Here is a 22500-nt window from a genome sequence, read left to right as displayed (position 1 = left end):
ACACGAGCCCCCTCCGTCTCCCCCCGGCAGCCTCCAGGAGACCAGGGGTCTTTGTCTCTCATGTTCCCCCAGCTGAGGAGCCTGATCTCTGGGCACACACACCGGGTCGCAGGGTCCACCCCCCCTGGGTGATCGGATCCTCCACCAGCCCGCCGGGAGGGGAGCAAAGCAAAGTTGAACGGCACGAGAAGCCATCTGGCGCCCGTGCATACGGGGGACAGGCTTTTTGACTTTAGCAAAAAAGTGTCTGGGTTACTTAAAGCAGCGTTTTTCAACCTTTTTTGAGCCAAGGCACATTTTTGGCATTGAAAAAATGCAGAGGCACACCACCAGCAGAAATCACTGAAAAACGAAACTCAGTTGACAGTAAAAAGTCGCAATTTTTGGATATGACTTTTAAACATAACCAAGCATGCATGACTATAGCTCTTGTCTCAAAGTAGGTGTACTGTCACCACCTGTCATACCACACCGTGATTTATTTAGACTTTTTTGCTTTTTTTCCTGTGTGTAGTGTTTTAGTGCTTGTGTTGTGCTCCTATTTTGGTGGCTTTTTCTTTTCTTTTGATATTTTCCTGTAGCAGTTTCATGTCTTCCTTTGAGCGATATTTCCCACTTATACTTCGTTTTAGCAATCAAGAATATTTCAATAGTTTTTAATCCTTCTTTGTGGGGACATTGTTGATTGTCATGTCATTTTCGGATGTACATTGTGGACGCCGTCTTTGCTCCACAGTAAGTCTTTGCTGTCGTCCAGCATTCTGTTTTTGTTCACTTTGTAGCCAGTTCAGTTTTAGTTCCGTTCTGCGTAGCTTCAATGCCTTTTATTAAGGGCACTCACCTTTTGTTTATTTTTGGTTTAAGCCAGTTGTTCTTAACCTGGGTTCAGTCGAACCCTAGGAGTTTGGTGAGTCGGCCTAACGGGTTCGGCGGAGGTCAAAACAGACCCGACTCATTGTGGCACAGTGGTTGAAAAACACTGACTTAAAGGCCTACTGAAATGAGATTTTCTTATTTAAACAGGGATAGCAGGTCCATTCTATGTGTCATACTTGATCATTTCACGATGTTGCCATATTTTTGCTGAAAGGATTCAGTAGAGAACATCCACGATAAAGTTCGCAACTTTTGGTCGCTAATAAAAAAGCCCTGCCTTTACCGGACGTAGCAGACGATGACGTCACCGGTGTGACAGCAGCTAGAGCTATTCGGACCGAGAAAACGACAATTTCCCCATTAATTTGAGCGAGGATGAAAGATTTGTGCCTGAGGATATTGATAGAGAAGGACTAGGAAAAAAAAAAAGGCAATTGCATCAGTGTTTTAGTGAGTTGAATAGTATTTGATAGTCGGAGAGGTGTGTCCACGGGTGTGTTGACGCCAGTTTCTGAGGGAAGTCATGCAGCTGCAGCAGGACGGAAGATCCGCTGATGTCTCCGGTAAGAGCCGACTTATTACCACAATTTTCTCACCGAAACCTGCCGGTTGACAAGTGGTCGGTCGGGAACCATGTTCGCTTGACCGCTCTTATCCATAGTAAAGCTTCACCTCCGGGAATTTTAAACAAGGAAACACCGTGTGTTTGTGTGGCTAAAGGCTAAAGCTTCCAAACTCCATCTTTCTACCTTGACTTCTCCAATATTAATTGAACAAATTGCAAAAGATTCAGCAACACAGATGTCCAAAATACTGTGTGATTGTGCGATGAAAGGAGACGACTTTTAGCCGCAAGTGGTGCTGGGCTATGTCCCCTCCAACCCGAGACGTCACGCGTCATCATTCCGCAACGTTTTCAACAGGACACTTCGCGGGAAATTTAAAATTGCAATTTAGTGAACTAAAAAGGCCGTATTGGCATGTGTTGCAATGTTAATATTTCATCATTGATATATAAACTATCAGACTGCGTTGTGGGTAGTAGTGGCTTTCAGTAGGCCTTTAAACACACACTCGCTCGATGGTTTGTGTCCTCAAACTTTTTGTCGCGCAAACGTCCCATTAAATGTTCACCTTCAGGGCTGCTTTGGAAGGAAACGTGTTCAATCCTGTAAGTAATTCATCACAACAAAAAAAAGGATCAAAAGAGCGACAACTTGGAGAAAAGATTACTTTAACGCTGTCTTTGTACATAATAAACCCTGTTAAATATTGTCGCCTGTCAAGAAATAACATTCAAGCCAGAAGGGAGCATCAAATTGTGGTGCATAGTAGGGCCGGGCGGTTATGGCCTTTTATTAACCCTATTTCCTTGAATTGCCGCCGGGGCGCAAATTAATTTAAAACCTCTTCTCACTCCGGCGTTTACCAAAGGCATGCGGTAAATTTAGGCCTGCGCTTATAGATTTGAGTGTGATGTAAGGATACCATCCTGAAAAGCACATTTAATTGAAAAAAAACGTTATTATGGTCTTACCTTTACTTATAAATAAAGTCCATGCGCAGCTCCTTCTGATCAAAAGCATCGATAACTTGTTTATAGAAGTCTTCCTTATCTTTCTTCAGTTTTAAAAGTCTCTCTGTGTCGATGGAGATCTTCCTTTATTACCTCCTGCTTCGATTGAAAGTCCAGTTTAGAAAACTGTTTTATTTTAGATATATAATCCTCCATGTTAAAAGTGCAAGCGAGAGGAAAAAATAAACGGTCGCTTCTCACTCTCGCTGCTTGTTGTCACTTCTTCTGCAGCCAAATAGTCGCAAGAAGGATCACTAGCGCCCTCTATCACCAGGAGGCGGGAGTCATTTAATGACTCATATTTGACACACGCAGCTACGGTATATTAATAAAACATCTGCTTTCTGTTCTTTTTAGCATATTCAATAGATTGGACCTTAAATCCTACTGAATAGCTCTTAATCTTCTTCCCTTCATGCAATTTAAAATTATTGAAATCAGCCTCCTCCATTTTGAAAATGATGACAGGTGAAGTGTCACTCGTGATGTGACGAGTTTAACCCGGCGGAAATTCTAGGCATATGCTAATTATTTGGCGAACCGAGTTTGACCCGACAGTAATTCTAGGCAAGCGCATCCTATATACCCGGCGGCAATTCAAGGAAATACGGTAAGTCCTGAAAATAACTGTCTTAGAATAGGCATATGCTAATTATTCGGCAAAACGAGTTTGACCCGGCGGAAATTCTAAACATGCGCTAATAAAAATAATCTTTTGCAAAACGAGTCTGACCCGGCGTTAATCCTGAGCCGCCGGTAATGCTAAGCATCCGCTATTTATTTTGCGAAACGAGTTTGACCCGGCAGTAATTCAAGGCAGGCGAATACTACAAACTCGGCGGCAATTCAAGGAAATACGGCACCTCCATATTTTGGGGCCATGTTACGATACACCATATATATCGAGATATTTTGCCTTTGCCTTGAATGAACACTTGATGCATATAATCTGTCAGGTTCAAACACTGATGACATCTATTAAACAGACAAAAAGCAAGGAATCATGCAGAGACAGCGTTCAATTTAGCTCATGAGGAGAACGCATGGCACTGCACACTTGGTCACAGTCTCGCCCTACGCTCTAAGGTTCAGCTCCCGCGTCCCTCTTTTTATTCAGAGTTCCATAGTCAACATCACCCAGGCTGCCTCTAAAAGGAGTGGTCACATATATTATGCAAAGCAGGTCCAGGACGCACAGTACGTGACGGTATGGGCTGGGAGGCCTTGTGATTTCGCCTTGTCCCCGCTTCGTCTGCGTGCTGTCGTCTTATCTTGGTTGAGGTCCTTGAAGTCCTTGGCTGAGAGCGGCTACAACAAAGATAACATCTGTGGCTGAGGCCACCTCTCAGACAAGAAGAGTTGTCCTTGCATAGATCAGAAAAAGTCTAACTTGAGCACAATAGCTAATAAGGGACTTTAAGCATATTAAAGTTAGTGTGATAATACAGACATAATTATTCTAACAAATCACAGCAGTATAATTTTATTTGTATTTTATTTAGCCTTTATTCAACCAGGTAAAAATCCAATTGAGATCAAATATCTCTTTTCCAAGGGAGACCTGGCCAAGAGGACAGCAGCAAGGTTTCATTAAAAACAGTAAACAACACATAAAACATCACATTTACAACATGGCACTTGTGCATAGAGACAAGGTAGACTGCAGCCCTTTCACAGCAGTATGATGATTCTATGTGTCTACATTAAAACATTCTTCTTCATACTGCATTAATATATGCTACTTTTAAACTTTCATGCAGAGAGGGAAATCACAACTAAAAGTGTATTTATTAAACAGTTATCAAGCAGTGGCACAAACATTCATGTCATTTCCAAAACAGAAAGTGCAAGATTGTCAGAGACATTTTAAAACAAGCTATGAGTGCACTTTTGTGCATGATGTCAGTAAGATGACATACAGTGGGGCAAAAAAGTATTTAGTCAGCCAGCGATTGTGCAAGTTCTCCCACTTAAAATGATGATAGACGTCTGTCATTTTCATCATAGGTACACTTCAACTGTGAGAGACAGAATGGGAAAAAAAAAATCCAGGAATTCACATTGTAGGAATTTCAAATAATTTATTTGTAAATGATGGTGGAAAATAAGTATTTGGTCAACCATTCAAAGCTCTCACTGATGGAAGGAGGTTTTGGCTCCAAATCTCACGATACATGGCCCCATTCATTCTTTCCTTAACACGGATCAATCGTCCTGTCCACTTAGCAGAAAAACAGCCCCCAAAGCATGATGTTTCCACCCCCATGCTTCACAGTAGGTATGGTGTTCTTGAGATGCAAATCCGTATTCTTCTTCCTCCAAACACCACGAGTTGAGTTTATACCAAAATGGATACATGGATGATACAGCAGAGGATTGGGAGAATGTCATGTGGTCAGATGAAACCAAAATAGAACTTTTTGGTATAAACTCAACTGGTCGTGTTTGGAGGAAGAAGAATACCGAGTTGCATCCCAGGAACACCATACCTACTGTGAAGCATGGGGGTGGAAACATCATGCTTCGGGGCTGTTTTTCTGCTAAGGGGACAGGACGATTGATCCGTGTTAAGGAAAGAATGAGTGAGATTTTGAGCCAAAACCTCCTTCCATCAGTGAGAGTTTTTGAATGGTTGACCAAATACTTATTTTCCACCATAATTTACAAATAAATTCTTTAAAATTCCTACAATGTGAATTCCTGGATTTTTTTTTTCACATTCTGTCTCTCACAGTTGAAGTGTACCTATGATGAAAATTACAGACCTCTGTCTTCATTTGAAGTGGGAGAACTTGCACAATCGCTGGCTGACTAAATACTTTTTTGCCCCACTGTATATATATATATATATATATAATATATATTCCTCGCGCACTAATTGACTGAAAGAGCACGCACTTGGTGTGATGATGTCATGTTGTCGATGGAAAAAATGCATTTTTTTGACAATATGATTTGCCTGAGCAGCTTGTAGACCCCCGAGAGTAGCAAGCGTAGGTACACTTCAACTGTGAGAGACAGAATGTGAAAAAAAAATCCAGGAATTCACATTGTAGGAATTTCAAATAATTTATTTATAGATTATGGTGGAAAATCAGTATTTGGTCAACCATTCAAAGCTCTCACTGATGGAAGGAGGTTTTGGCTCCAAATCTCACAATACATGGCCCCATTCATTCTTTCCTTAACACGTATCAATCGTCCTGTCCCCTTAGCAGAAAAACAGCCCCAAAGCATGATGTTTCCACCACCATGCTTCACAGAAGGTATGGTGTTCTTGGGATGCAACTCAGTATTCTTCTTCCTCCAAACACCACCAGTTGAGTTTATACCAAAAAGGATACATGGATGATACAGCAGAGGATTGGGAGAATGTCATGTGGTCAGATGAAACCAAAATAGAACTTTTTGGTATAAACTCAACTCGCATATATAAACTCGGGTTTATATATGCACAATTAAACCTATGAAATAGAGCAGAGTTTATTTAATATGTTTCTTGTCCTGTCTCTCAGAAATTATTGTTGGTTCGATTCATGTTTTAACAGGTTAACATTTTTTTTTTTCTTCAAGAAAAAGACAGAAAAACAAACACGCATTCACCGCGTTATTTGTCCTCTCTTGTTCCAGCGTTAGGTTCCTTAACGCGCACGTTTTGTCTGAGCCTGTGTTTGCGTTCCAGGTCAGGTCATGCAGATGGTGTGAAGTTGCAGCACAGACGGTTTCCTCAATTTAACTGCTTTTTTTTTTATTATGCAAATCACCCTTTTTATGAGACACACTTGTTTGTGTGTATGTGTGTGTGTGTGTGTGTGTGTGTGTGTGTGTGTGCGCTCATTATGTCACTGCGCTGAATTACTGAGTGATTCAAGATGCTGCTCTGTAACTGTGTGAAGGGTTTAAGACTGAAGTAGCGAAAGTCTATGGAAGGAAGTGGAATGTCTGGGTTCGCAACAACCACACTGCAAAAACTGATATCTGAGTAAGGTTAAATATCTCAAATAAGGCTGATAGTTGCTTATTTTCTGTCTGATCAGATAATTCTTCTCGCTAAGCCGTGTTTTACAAACCCCGTTTCTGTATGAGTTGGGAAATTGTGTTAGATGTAAATATAAACGGAATACAATGATTTGCAAATCCTTTTCAACCCATATTCAGTTGAATATGCTACAAAGACAACATATTTGATGTTCAAACTCATAAACTTTATATATTTTTTCGCAGCTAATAATTAACTTAGAATTTCATGGCTGCAACACATGCCAAAGTAGATGGGAAAGGGCATGTTCACCACTAGCATCCATCCATCCATCCATCTTCTTCCGCCTATTTGAGGTCGGGTCGCGGGGGCGGCAACCTAAGCAGGGAAGCCCAGACTTCCCTCTCCCCCCCAGCCACTTCGTCTAGCTCTTCCTGGGGGATCCCGAGGTGTTCCAAAGCCAGCCAGGAGACATAGTCTTCCCAACGTGTCCTGGGTCTTCCCCGTGGCCTCCTACCGGTCGGACGTGCCCTAAGCACCTCCCTAGGGAGGAGTTCGGGTGGCATCCTGACCAGAAACCCGAACCACCTCATCTGGCTCCTCTCCATGTGAAGGAGCAGCGGCTTTACTTTGAGTTCCTCCCGGATGGCAGAGCTTCTCACCCTATCTCTAAGGGACAGACCTGGAAACTCATTTGGGCCGCTTGTACCCGTGATCTTGTCCTTTCGGTCATAACCCAAAGCTCATGACCATAGGTGAGGATGGGAACGTAGATCGAGCGGTAAATTGAGAGCTTTGCCTTCCGGCTCAGCTCCCTCTTCATCTGTTATTGTTTCCATTAAGAACAATAAATTAGTTTTTAGGATAAGTTTGCTGGTTTCAAGAAATGTAATACAGAGTGCATATCATCATGTCAAGATAATGGCACTAGCATTTACTTCATTTAAGAACATTTTTCAACATATTGAGCAAAGAGGTCTCTTTTTTTCTACTAAGAAAAATGCACGTATTAGTGAGAATATACTTATTTTTGTCAAGGCCTGGACTTTGGTGAGGTTTGTTTTCCCGTAGTGCAAAGCGATTGGAACGGACATGGCTTGAAGGTAATGACATCTTTTAATTATAATTAAAAAAAAGGAATAAACGAAAAGCGCTCACAACGGAGGTACAAAACTTGGCTATGAAAACAAAACTTGCACTAAGGCAAACTATGGTCATAAAACAAAAACGTGCACCATGGCATGAATAACGAAAACTTACATGGAATGAGAATGGAACAGGGAGCATCGGCATGGATAACAAGATTGTGTTGAGGGTGAGTGGAAGGTGATAGAGGGTGATGTCACCAGGCTAACTGCCTGGCAACTGCAGGCTTAAATAGTGACATGGTGATTGACAACAGGTGTGCGAGTACAAATGAATCAGGTGCGTGACATGAGGACAGGTGAAAACTAATGGGTTGTCATGGAAACAAATCAGGGAGTGAAAAAACAGGAACTGACAGAGTGCAAAAAACAAACAGAACATAGCCAAACTAAACATGATCACCAAGACATGACAATTTTAAGCTATTTTTGGGTTCGTTGAGGTTAGCTAATTTTACTTGTTTTGGAAAGCCTTAACAAGCCGAATGTTCTTGTTCCATTGGCAGATATTTTTGCTTAGTTGAAATAAAATACACCTATTTATATATTTTTTCTTGTTCTTGACCACTTTTTGCAGTGCACAAGTGTATTATTTTCCTCCACACGGCCGCTCTCATCGCATAATCATATGTCGTCTTTTCAGAGGTGGGAAGCATCAGTGAGGAGACAGACGCCTGCGATTGGTGGAGTTTGGGCGCCATCCTGTATGAGCTTCTGACAGGCACGGTGAGTCCAAAGAAAAAGTGTTGCTCGGGATATCCGCAGGTTGATTGGCAGCTGTCCCGCACTCTTTATGCTCTTGCCAGGTCGCGTGTGTTGTTGTTTTTGTGTCATTTGTGTGGAAGAGGTGCGTCTTGGCTGCCCTCTCTCGCTCTGGTTCTGCGCTAGCACCAGGGGTGTCTGTGCGACTTTCTCCCCCCAGCTTGAGCTCCATCTGCCGGGCCACAGGGTCAGCTCCCTGTGGGCTTCTTTCCTGGCTCCTGGAGCACCGCTGGGCTCGGAGAACACCAGCATCAACCTTATGTCGGTGCTGAAAGTGAAGACCGGGGCTCTTGTCACAAGTGCTAGCTATTGTCCGTTCGAGGGCCCATCTTCCAAGACCTGGACTTTGCGAGGGAGAATCTCAAACCCATGCATCTACATCATTTACATCTAACAAATACACTTGAGGCTTTGAAGTCAAATCAACCATAAAATATTCAACTGGCGGCTCGGGAGCCGAATCCGGCCTGGGAATGACACCATACACTGCAAAAATTGAAATTTAAGTAAGACCACAGAACACTTTTCCACTTTGCAACAGTCCATCTTAGATGATCTCGGGCCCGGAGAAGCCGGCGGCGTTTCCGGATGTTGTTGATAAATGGCTTTCGCTTTACATAGTAGAGCTTTAACTTGCACTTACAGATGTAACAACAAACTGTATTTATTGACAGTGGTTTTCTGAAGTGTTCCTGAGCCCATGTGGTGATATCCTTTATAGATTGATGTCGTTTTTTTTATACAGTGCTGTCTGAAGGATCAAAGGTCACGGCCATGCCGCTTACGTGGAGTGATTTCTCCAGATTCTCTGAACTTTTTGATGATATTATGAACCGTAGATGTTGAAATCCGGGCTTCACGGTGGCAGAGGGTTTTGTGCATCTGCCTAACAATACGAAGTTCCTGCAGTCCTGGGTTCAAATCCAGGCTCGGGATCTTTCTGTGTGGAGTTTGCATGTTCTCCCCGTGAATGCGTGGGTTCCCTCCGGGTACTCCGGCTTCCTCCCACTTCCAAAGACATGCACCTGGGGATAGGTTGATTGGCAACACTAAATTGGCCCTAGTGTGTGAATGTTGTCTGTCTATCTGTGTTGGCCCTGCGATGAGGTGGCGACTTGTCCAGGGTGTACCCTGCCTTCCGCCCGATTGTAGCTGAGATAGGCGCCAGCGCCCCCCCCAACCCCGAAAGGGAATAAGCGGTAGAAAATGGATGGATGGAGATGTTGAAATCCCTAAATTTCTTGCAATTGCACTTTGAGAAACGTTGTTCTTAAACTGTTTGACTATTTGCTCACGCAGTTGTGGACAAAGGGGTGTACCTCGCCCCATCCTTTCTTGTGAAAGACTGAGCATTTTTTGGGAAGCTGTTTTTATAGCCAATCATGGCACCCACCTGTTCCCAATTAGCCTGCACACCTGTGGGATGTTCCACATAAGTGTTGGATGAGCATTCCTCAACTTTATCAGTATTTATTGCCAACTTTCCCAACTCCTTTGTCATTCTAAAGTTAATGATTATTTGCAAAAAAAAAAAGTTTCAGTTTGAACATCAAATATGTTGTCTTTGTAGCATATTCAACTGAATATGGGTTGAAAAGGATTTGCAAATCATTGTATTCTGTTTATATTTACATCTAACACAATTTCCCAACTCATGGAAACGGGGTTTGTATATAGCGCCTTTCTCTAGTGACTCAAAGCGCTTTACAGAGTGAAACCCAGTATCTAAATTACATTTTTAAACCAGTGTGAGTGGCACTGGGAGCAAGTGGGTAAAGTGTCTTGCCCAAGGACACAACGGCAGGGACTAGGATGGCAGAAGCGGGGATCACACCTGGAAATCTCAAGTTGCTGGCACAGATGGCGATAGTTTGAACCCCGGAAAAGATTATTTTCATTTTTTTATTGCAACGTTTTTATGGGGAAATCTACAAGTTCGAACAAACTAAAGGTTGAACCAGGGGTCCGGAACCTTTTTGGCTGAGAGAGCCATAAAAAGCAAAAATATTTTAAAGTCTATTTCTGTGAGAGCCATATCATATTTTTTTAACACTGAATACCACTAAATGTGTGCATTTTTAAGTAAGATCAACATTTGTAGAGTATAACAATCAGGGATGTCGATTAATGCTTTAAAATGTAATATCGGAAATTATCGGTATCTGTTTAAAAAAGTAAAATTTATGACTTCTTAAAACGCCGCTGTGTCCACGGACGTAGGGAGAAGTACAGAGCGCCAATAAACCTCAAAGGCACTGCCTTTGCGTGCTGGCCCAATCACATAATATCTACGGCTTTTCACACACACAAGTGAAAGCAAAGCCATACAGGTCACACTGAGGGTGGCCGTATAAACAACTTTAACACTGTTACAAATATGTGAACCCACACCAAACAAGAATGACAAACACATTTGGGGAGAACATCCGCACCGTAACACAACATAAACACAACAGAACAGATACCCAGAACCCCTTGCAGCACTAACTCTTTCGGGACACTACAATATGCACCCCTCCCCCTCCCCCCGCTACCTCCCAACCACGCCCACCTCAACCTCCTCATGCTCTCTCAGGGAGAGCATGTCCCAAATTCCAAGCTGCTGTTTTGAGGCATTTTAAAAATATAATGACTTCAATAATAAATATGGCAGTGCCATATTGGCATTTTTTAACCATAACCTAAGATGATTTATTTTTGGAAAACCTTGTTACATTGTTTAATGCATCCAGCGGGGCATCACAACAAAATGAGGCATAATAATGTGTTCATTCCACGACTCTATGTATCGGTATAGGTTGACATCGGTATTGGTAATTAAGAGTTGGACAATATCGGGGTATCGGCAAAAAAGCCATTATCTGACATCTCTAATAACAAGTCTATTATTCTTTTAAACAACTTTGTTATTCTGAAGCTAACCAATAATAAGCAACGTACTTTTTACCATTAATGCGACGTCTTGAACAGGTGCGGTAGAAAAACGGATGGATGGGTTAATGGCCTCCTGAAAGCCACTATTACCCACCACGCAGTCTGATAGTTTATATATCAATGATGAAATATAAACATTGCAACACATGCCAATACGGCCTTTTTAGTTTACTAAATTACAATATTAATTTTCCAGGGACTTTTTTCTTTAAAATGTCATGTAATGATGACGTGTATGCTTGACATCACGGGCTGTTAGGAAGTATGAGCGCTGCACACACACACAGCTAAAAGTCGTCTGCTTTAACCGCATAACTACACAGTATTTTGGACATCTGTGTTGCTGAATCTTTTGCAATTTGTTCAATTAATAATGGAGAAGTCAAAGTAGAAAGATGGAGTTGGGAAGCTTTAGCCTTTAGCCACACAAACACACGATGATTCCTTGTTTAAAATTCACAGAGGTGAAACTTTACTATGGATCAGAGCGGGATTTCCCAAAATTATCCTAGTAAATGTCTCTAAAAACATATGAATCTGTCTCAATGCAACGCGATTGCAATCGCGTTTTATTTTTTTTGTTTCTAGTCCGTCGCTATCAATATCCTCAAACACGAATCTTTCATCCTCGCTCAAATTAATGGGGAAATTGTCGTTTTCTCGGTCTGAATAGCACTTTTTGTTGGAGGCTCCCATTAAAATCAATGTGAATATGTGAGGAGCCATCACACTTGTGACGTCATCGTCTGCTACTTCCGGTACAGGCAGGGCTTTTTTCCCGTTGCGAACTTTATCGTGGATGTTCTCTACTAAATCCTTTCAGCAAAAATATGGCAATATCGCCAAATGATCAAGTATGACACATAGAATGGACCTGCTATCCCCGTTTAAATAAGAACATCTCATTTCAGTAGGCCTTTAAAATGCACGAGAATGTTTTATATTTGGAACGTTATTTTGAACACTGTGATTACCAGTGGAATCATTAATTACTTATCGTGTTAAGCAACGTCGGCAAAGATTTATCCGAGGGTACCAGATGCAGTCATCAAAAGAGCCACATTTGGCTCCAGAGCCATAGGTTCCCTACCCCTGGGTTGAACAGTGCAGGAACGGATTGTGTTCCACATCGGAGGCTCCCCTGTAACACACTCACACACACACACACACACACACTTAAACAGTGCACGTGCAAATCGGCCCCCTTCAATTTTTCATTGTCTATTAAATTTAAATGGAGGAACTGCTTGCCAGTGGGCATATTTTCTTATCAGCCATCATCGTTGCCCATCAGTGTCCCGAACATGAGTCAGGGGGTGTTAGGTTGGTGTTATCGTGTTGTCGCGACACACACACACACACACACACATACACGCACACACACACACTTACCTGGGGAAAAAACAAAGTCAGTCACACAGATGTCTCCTTTGATGATTACGTCTGGGTACCGTCCTGGCAAGGATAAACACACACACACACACACACATATATATACACACACACACACACATACACGTACAGACAAAGCACAAATAGTGTCTCTTGATCCTTGCAGGATAAGATCTTGCCTGGAGCAGTCTTGACTGCAGCCAGGAACCCTGCCAGAACTCCTGCAGCACGTATCAGGAGAGAGAGGGAGCAAGGCAGCAGGTCCAGCTGATGGGAGGGGGGGGTTGAGTGGGGGGAACACACTGCAAAAAGTCAGTGTTCAAAAACAAGGGAAAAAAATACAAAAATGAGGGGTATTTTTCTTGAACTTAGCCAAATTATCTACCAATAGAACAAGAACATTTGGCTTGTCAAGACTTACCAAAACAAGTACAATTAAAGGACGGGACCACTTTGGCTGCTGCCCCCGCGGCCCAAGCCCGGATAAGCGTTAGAAGATGGATTGGTAGTAGCTACTATTAGCAAACAGATAGACTTACTAACTCGGCGTAATATCTTAACATCGACACACACTATCGTCGCAATTCGGGCCCTGATGGTCGGCACCTATAAGTTTACAATTAGTTGTAAAATGTCGGACGGTTGTTTTTACGATATGCAGGCAAACCACAACTTTAAAACATACCGGCTTAGCTACAGCACCTGGCAGCCATCTTGGTATGGACGATCACAGCCCCTCCCCCACGAATGTTGGTGCGTGCGCAACAGCAGCAGACGAGAAAAAAACGAGAAAAAAACGTCTCCCTCACTGCGTGTGTGCACAGCGGCCATCTTCAAAATGGTTTTCAGCGCAGCGGTTAATTGAAGGCTGATAAAATCCAAAACGTAGCAGTGATTAAAAATTTCCTCAACTTTTAATCAGAAGGGTTCAATCTCTCTTCTCTTGCTTATTTGAAGCCGAAACGACAAACGGCCTCAGAGGAGATAATGTTAGAAAAAAAGCGACATTTTTTCAGCCAACTTTTGTATTGAGAGGGAATTGCAAACTTCCTGTTGATTTTAGCTGGGAGGTAAGAGTGTATGAAATATAGGTCTAACTGAGACCCACGTAGTGGTTTTTGTTTCATGTTTCTACGAAGTTCCTACTGGAAGTTACAGACAGTTTTGTCTGTGTTTTCTTCCTAGGGGGCGCTAGAGCACAATTTTGAGTTTTGGAGTTTGGTTTTTTGATTAGATCGCAATTTTCACCAGTCCTCATGTGTTTGTCAAATTTGTTTCGAAGCATGTTAAGGGAGTCAAATTACAGCTCAAAGATGCGGCGGTATAATAAAGAATAATAATAAAACCTTAGAAATTCAATAGGGTCCTCGGTCCCAAAGGGACATTCGGTCCCTAAAAATACAAAAATGAGGCGTATTTTACTTGAACTAAGAAATTATATGCCAATAGAACAAGAACATTTGGCTTGTCAAGACTTTCCAAAACAATTAAAATTAGCTAACTTCAATGAATTCTGAAATAGCTTAAAATAAGTATATTCTCACTAACAACAAGTGTACTTTTCTTGGTAGAAATAACAAATATGAGACCCATTTGCTCAATATGTTATAAAATATTCTTAAATGAAGTAAATGCTAGTGCCATTATCTTGACATAATGATATGCGCTCGGCATTACATTTTTTTAAAACAGCAAACTTGTACTAAAAAATAATGTATTGTTCTTAATGGAAAGGCAACAAAGCAAGCGCTTGTTACTCTCGGAGTCTCCTAGCCGCTCAGGCAAATCATATGGTCTAAAAATGCATTTTTCCATCGACAACATGACATCATCGCGCCAAGCGCGTGCTTTTTCAAAAACCTGTATGTACCTTTCAGCATTAATGGTGCCTTCACAGATGTGTAAGTTACCCATGCCTTGGGCACTAATGCACCCCCATACCATCACAGATGCTGGCTTTTGAACTTTGCGTCGATAACATTCTGGATGGTTCGCTTCCCCTTTGGTTCGGATGACACGATGTCGGATATTTCCAAAAAACAATTTGAAATGTGGACTCGTCAGACCACGGAACACTTTTCCACTTTGCATCAGTCCATCTTAGATGATCTCGGGCCCAGCGAAGACGGCGACGTTTCTGGATGTTGTTGATAAATGGCTTTCGCTTAGCATAGTAGAGCTTTAACTTGCACTTACAGATGTAGCGACAAAATGTATTTAGTGACAGTGGTTTTCTGAAGTGTTCCTGAGTCCATGTGGTGATATCCTTTAGAGATTGATGTCGGTTTTTGATACAGGGCCGTCTGAGGGATCGAAGGTCACGGTCATTCAATGTTGGTTTCCGGTCATGCCGCTTACGTGGAGTGATTTCTCCAGATTCTCTGAACCTTTTGATGATATTATGGAGCGTAGATGTTGAAATCCCTAAATTTCTTGCAATTGTACTTTGAGAAACGTTGTTCTTAAACTGTTTGACTATTTGCTCACACAGTTGTGGACAAAGGGGTGTACCTCGCCCCATCCTTTCTTGTGAAAGACTGAGCATTTTTTGGGCAGCTGTTTTTATACCCAATCATGGCACCCACCTGTGGGATGTTCCAAATAAGTGTTTGATGAGCATTCCTCAACTTTATCAGTATTTATTGCCACCTTTCCCAAATTCTTTGTCACGTGTTGATGGCATCAAATCCTAAAGTTAATGATTATTTGCAACTGAATATGGGTTGAAAAGGATTTGCAAATCATTGTATTCTGTTTATATTTACATCTAACACAATTTTCCAACTCATATGGAAACAGGGTAAGTATTTTACAGCTCAGCCTCCGGCCTAATTTTTTTTAATTGTAAATTTGAAGAACTTATCTGAATGTGCATGAACTATGTCTGTTCAAAATAGTTAGAAATGTCACATGTTAAATGTTTAAATATGAGGAGCTGTTTTCTATTGTTTCATTGAAAATAAAACAGAAAAGTCCATTTGACTGTCATCTGTTTTAATATGAGACACAATTGTGTCAAAGTCATGATTTTTTTATTTCATGCTTGAAGTAAGAAATGATGACATTAAAAAAGTAGTTTTATACTTGTGAGTGTTGATGACACAGATTTTGCAACACTTGATATTCTAGTTTCAAGCATGTTTTGTCATGCCTGTGAACCAGGTTTTATGTTTGATCATGTTTGGTTCTTTGGACTCTTGTTTCCCGTTTTGCACTTCCTGGTTTTATTTGTTTCCATAGTAACCCATTAGATTCCACCTGGTCTCCTAGTCCTCAGCTCTCACACCTGTTTCCAATTACCACAGCTAGTATTTAAGCCATTTGTTTTCTGTTCCTCGGCCTGGGAACTTTACCTACCTACGGGATCTTTGTATTGAACCCTCATGACCACGCACCTTCATGCCTTGCCACGCTTTTTATTGTTTGACCACGCCACGTAAGACATTTTGTGTTTATGCCTCAGTGCAAGTTTTTGTTTCGCTATATGCCATAGATAGTATCTTTGATTTATTTGTATATAGCCATGCCATTGTGCTGTTTTTGTTTTTGAGTATAGTCTAGTTTATTTCCCGCCATTGTGCGCGCCCTTTGTTTTCCTGTTTTTGTATTGTACTGTGTAAATAAATTAAATATGTACTCACGTTGACGTCTGGCTCGTGCCAATCATCCTTTGCGTTGAAAAAGCAAAACAAATCCATGTCATAGTCCTGACATGTTTTGCTCAATATAGGTCATCACATCTCAGCAACAAGCTGTAATATCTTACTGACATCATTTAGGACCAAAACACTTAAAACAAGTAAAACACTCTAACATGAAATCTGCTAAGTGAGAAGAATGATTTTTATCAGACAGAAAATAAGCAAATATCAGCCTTATTTAAGCATTTAGGAAGCATTTAAGTCTCACCTTAAAACTCATTAGTATACTCTAGCCCAGGGGTCGGGAACCTTTTTGGCTGAGAGAGCCACAAGGCCTAATATTTTAAAATGTATTTCCGTAAGAGCCATATAATATATTTTTTTAACACTGAACACAAATAAATGCGTGCATTTTTAAGTAAGACAAAAATGTCTAGAGTATAATAGGTCTCTTATTCTTTGTAATAACATTGTTATTCTGAAGCTAACTGTGGAGGGGACGTGGCCTGCCGGCCTGCAGTGAACTGAGGTGTGCCAGGACCGGCCTCTGAATAAGCGACAGGTGCGTAAATGGCCGACCTGGGCGTTATCTAATCACCTGTTGCTCTGTTATAAGCAGCAGCCAGGAGGAGAGACGGGGTTGGGGCTGGAGCCAGAGCGCGAGCAAAAACGAAAGAGAAAAAGACAATTGCTGGAAAGCAACTGAGAGACTTATGGAAAAATAAAACAATATTGTAACCCTGAAACAGGCTCTCATGTCGGTGCTTGGTGATCTGAAGAACCCCCAGGAGGGCAAGCCCCACACTAACCAATAATAAATTAATAACTTCTTACCATTAATGCAACTTTTTGAACAGGTGCGGTAGAAATTGGATGGATGGATTAAAAATGCATGAGAATATTTTATATTTTGAACATTATTTTTAACACTGTGATTACAAGTGGAATTATTCATTATTTATTGTGTTAAGCAATGCCAGCTCAGATTTATCCGAGAGCCAGATGCAGTCATCAAAAGAGCCATATCTGGCTCCCGAGCCATAGGTTTCCTACCCCTGCTCTAGCCTTTAAATAGACCTCCTTTTTAGACCAATTGATCTGCCGCTTCTTTTCTTTTTCTCCTCTGTCCCCCTCCCCCCCTCCCTTGTGGAGGGGGTCCGGTCCGATGACCATGGATGAAGTACTGGCTGTCCTGTGGACTGAACTCTCGCTGCTGTCTTGGATCCACTTTGAACTGAACTCTCGCGGCTGTGTTGGATCCACTATGGATTGAACGTTCACAGTATCATGTTAGACCCGCTCGACATCCATTGCTAGAGGGGGGGGGGGTTACCCACATTGGAGGTCCTCTCCAAGGTTTCTCATACTCAGCATTGTCACTGTTGTCCCACTGGGTGTGAGTTTTCCTTGCCCTTATGTGGGTTTTTCCGAGGATGTCGTAGTCGTAGTGGTTTGTACAGCCCTTTGAGACATTTGTGATTTAGGGCTATATAAATAAACATTGATTGATTGATTTGAGATATTTCATCTTACTTAGATTTGACTTTTTGCAGTGCACACATTTGGCCACCAATACACACGTACACACAACGCTCTGCACTTGTGTTATTTTCCGGTTCTTTAGATGCATCCACTGTAGCAACGCGGCGATTATGTCCGTTTTTGTCAATTATTTGAACAATAATGTGGTTTTGGAGAGCACTTTGAGGTCTTGTGCTGGCTTTCAGTCGCTTAGAGATACCTTTTCGGTTGTTTTTAGGTGAGCGCTTTGGAAAATGGCTTCCTAGCGGTCCGAGTTGACCTTTCCATGCTCGTGTTTTCCATACGCTTCCAAGAAAAAAAAAGGCGTCCTTGTTTGCGGTTACTGTCATCACTGTTGTTTCAGGTGCTCGCGCCTCCTCCCGTGTGCGGAGGCTCAGCGGGCGCCGCCCCCCCACCCTCCTCCTGCCCAGTCGCTCATGTTTGTATTGATGCTTATCTCTCCTCGCAGTCGCTGCTCCACCGCCATCCAGCAGGAATCGGACGCCACACGGCGCTCAGCATCCCTGAATCGGTGTCGGAGGAGGCCAGATCCTTACTGGAGCAGGTGACCCCCCCCCCCCCCGCATTGCACTTTATCTCAAATAGTAACAAAAAAACACATATCTAACACAATGTTACCTCATTATTGGAGATGTTCGATAATATCGGATGGCTGTATTATCGGCAGATAAATTCTTTAAAATTGAAATGATCGGTATCTGATTCAAAATGTAAAATGTAGGACTTTTTAAAACGTTGCTGTACAGAGTGGTACACGGACGTAGGGAGAAGTACAGAGCGCCAATAAACCTTAAAGGCACTGCCAAATTACATAATATCTACGGCTTTTCACACACACAAGTGAATGCGAGGCATACTTGGTCAACAGCCATACAGGTCACACTGAGGGTGGCCGTATAAACAACTTTAACACTGTTACTAATACGCGCCACACTGTGAACCCACACCAAACAAGAATGACAAACACATTTCGGGAGAACATCCGCACCGTAACACAACAGAACAAATACCCGGATCCCTTGCAGCACTAACTCTTCCGGGATGCTACATTGATCGATTGATTGAAACTTTTATTAGTAGATTGCACAGTACAGTACATATTCCGTACAATTGACCACTAAATGGTAACACCCAAATAAGTTTTTCAACTTATTTAAGTCGGGGTCCACGTTAATCAATTCATGGTACAAATTAGCATAATACAGTCATCACACAAGTTAATCACAAGAGTATATACATTGAATTATTTACATTATTTACAATCCATGGGGTGGGGGGGAAGGGGTTTGGTTGATATCAGTACTTCAGTCATCAACAATTGCATCATCTGAGAAATGGACATTGAAACAGTGTAGGTCTGACTTGGTAAGATATGTACAGCAAGTAGTGGACTTAGAGCGATCAGAAAGCATGAGAACAAGTATATACATTTGATTATTTACATTATTTACATTTACACTATAAACAACAGGGGTCCCCAAACTACGGCCCGCGGGCCGAATCCGGCCCACCAGCATCCAAAATCCGGCCCGCGGGAAGTCCCAAGTTAAAATATTTGAATTTGAATTTTATTTTTGTATTTAAATTTTTTTTAAATCTGTCCTTTCTAATCCATTTCATACTGCTTGTTACTCTCGGTGTCTCCTAGCCGCCCAGGCAAATCATATTGTTTAAAAATGCATTTTCCCATTGATAATGTGACATCATTGTGTTCAGAATATATATATATATATATATATATATATATATATATATATATATATATATATATATATATAAATTACACCTCTGTGTGTTTTTAATGAATACATAGACCTACTGTGCTTCTGTATTTTAATGTTAGTCATTATTGTGGTACTTGGAAAGCCAAGTTTTTTCTGAGGTGGTACTCGGTTAATGATAATGGCTGTTTTAAATATAGATTTCAGTGTTTCCCACAGAAAAATTGTTAGTTAAGGTGGTGTCTCTCCAGGGGGTAGGGGGCGCCGCCCTGGGACAGGCGGTCGGATGGGTGGGTGTAAAGAACAGTGTCATTTGGCCTGTCGGAGGGGGGCAATAGACTACAGACTGTGGTGAAGTAGGCCGGCTTCGTCGCGTGAAGAAGCCTACAATTTTTATATATATCTCGATATTTTTCCGTGAAGTAAAAACAAAACAAAAAACAGTCCTAGTTACCTGAGATACTAAGTATGTCATTATTTTGTCTTAGTAAGTCAATATTTACTAAGTCAATATTTACTAAGTTATTAATTTGACTTAGTCATTATTTTGTCTTAGTAAGTCAAAATAATGACTAAGTCAAACTGAAAATAAGTATTTGAAAAATAGTTAAAAGTGGGGCCACATGCTGACATATGGTCAATTCATCATGCTTAATTACAGGACAACTTTTTTTATAAATAATAAATAAATTAAATACAGATAATTTATACATATATATATTATTTATTTATTAATTTTTTTAAACTTTAGTTTTAGGCCAGGCCTGGGCAATTATTTTACTCAGGGGGCCAGATTTAGATAAGTGTGTCTGGGGGCCAGTACATCTATTTTTAGGAACACTAATACAAAACCTCACATTAATGATTGAAAGCTAAAAACGTTATGACAGATCGCCTTAAAAAAGGAAATGGAATTTGACATTTTTTTTTACTGAACGAGACACCGAGAATGTACATGAAAATAAAGAATGTGGGATTTACAATATTAACTATGAAGGATAAAACACTGAATATCGACAACATATTTCACAATCAAGCGAAACACAACCAAAATGCAACAAACATAGTGAAATATGAATGCCAAGGGTAAAAAATAAAAACCCACCTACAACCTGAGATATCTCATAGTGACCAAAGTAACTAATTAGATGAGCATAGTAACTAGTACATCATGCAGATTCCAAGTATTGAAAGGCTTAGTATAGTTGAAGACTTAAGGTCATTAGAAAACATATCATAATTGCAGCTACACTTTCCTTCTTAAATATCTTAAAAAAAAAAATTGGGGGAATGTCCGGCAGGCCAGATTGAAAAACTCAACGGGCCGCATGTGGCCCCCAGGCCTTAATTTGTCCAGGTCTGGTTTAGGCGGCCGCCTTAACAACAAAGCGCTGGGGAAACTCTGGATTAAAGGTGTCTGTATTTGTTACAAATGTGCTCATTGTTTATAATTATTATTGATGTTTAATGTCTTCCTCCGTTCTCCGTCAGTTGCTCCAGTACAACCCCGCAGAAAGGCTCGGCGCAGGAGCGGGCGGCGTGGACGACATCAAATCGCACCCCTTCTTTGCCAAAGTGCAGTGGCCTGAGTAGGGCGCCGCTCCCAGAGATGCATGCTGGGAAATGTGGCCGCCACCGTCGTAACTGCAGGTAGCTAGCATAGAAACCGAGGGAATCCACGTCTTTTTGCCAAAAGTGCAGCGTAGTGCCTTGACCTGGTTCATGTTCCTTTGCTGTGTCACCTCCTGGGTGCAATATTTTCTACTGTAAGGCATACTGTACAGTGTGCATCACTGCGGCCTGAAAACACTTGTCATTTCTTAAGAGGCTGGCAGGAAGCCCACGGAGATGAAAGGACGATGCCTGCGGAAATATTTTTAAAGACTTATTTTTTTGTCCCACTTGCGATATCAGGGATCGACTATGCAAGTTCCAGTATGAGATCAAGCGGTGAGATATGATGATATTGTCCCAAAACATGCAACACTTGCGTAAGAATGAACAAAACAGCTGTTTTTTTTCAGAAATTGCACTAAACACCGAATTTACAGTCGTCATATATTGTAAAAAATAAGAACATTTGATGTAAATATTTCTTTAAAGTGGAACAGACTACTCCTCTTTTAACTTTGTAGTGAGCATTTCAGTGATGGTGTTATAATGTACTGTCTTCTACGTTTACACCTTTTATTTCCTCCTATAGCAGCACCGACAATAAACACACCTGATGGACGTGTGCCGTGTTGCTTCCTCTCCACGCCAGCGAGGGTCGACGGTCTCTCATGTCGCTGGCGCCATGGCGACCGTGCGCGTGCGGAATCCTTAGAATGCACCGAGACGAACCCGTGGGGGTCTTTTTAGGGGTATGTTGTACGCAGCTCATCTACATCAATCAATATTATCATTAGGGATGTTTGGATCACTGATATATGCTGCCGATCATCCATGAGGGATATCGGCCGATATTGATCACATGTATCACCTAAATGTCCATATTTGTTTTATTGTGAGTGCTATTGACAGTTTAACAATATCAACACAATATTTCAACTAGTTCCTTATTCTCTAGTATGACGTATCAATACAACAACTGCATTACTTTCACAATGCATTGAATAGTGGCACGAAGGCGTCTTAAGCCGTGGGGCTTGGGGGCAGCAGCCCAAGGCGCGCTCACACCTTCGCACCCTAATTTGACCCCCTTAACATGCTTCAAAACTCACCAAATTTGACACACACATCGGTATGGAGCGGCAGACCAACTTATTAAGCAACCAAACCCCAAAAATGAAAATTGCGCGCTAGCGCCCCCTAGGAAGAGACAAAAAACCGACTGCTTGTAACTTCCGTTAGGAATGTCGTAGAGACATGAAACAAAAACCTCTATGTAGGTCTGACTTAGACCTACATTTCCAATAAAACACTTCTATAC

At 41.5% G+C, this 22500-nt stretch overlaps 1 protein-coding gene across 1 annotated transcript in view; it reads left to right on the top strand.

Annotated features, from left to right (window-relative positions):
* Window positions 1-21800, top strand: part of rps6kc1 (ribosomal protein S6 kinase polypeptide 1) — a 77004-nt gene extending 55204 nt beyond the window's left edge. Inside the window, 3 exon segments of the mRNA XM_061885659.1 lie at window positions 8220-8302; window positions 18296-18391; window positions 21060-21800. Coding sequence (XP_061741643.1) covers window positions 8220-8302; window positions 18296-18391; window positions 21060-21161 — 281 coding nt within the window. The 3' untranslated portion in view covers window positions 21162-21800.
* Window positions 21801-22500: the final 700 nt, after the last annotated feature.

This window comes from Nerophis ophidion, linkage group LG24, assembly GCF_033978795.1.
Source record: "Nerophis ophidion isolate RoL-2023_Sa linkage group LG24, RoL_Noph_v1.0, whole genome shotgun sequence".
NCBI lineage: Eukaryota > Metazoa > Chordata > Actinopteri > Syngnathiformes > Syngnathidae > Nerophis > Nerophis ophidion.
Note: the sequence above shows the minus strand (reverse complement) of the source record. Positions and strands in the feature narration are given on the sequence as shown.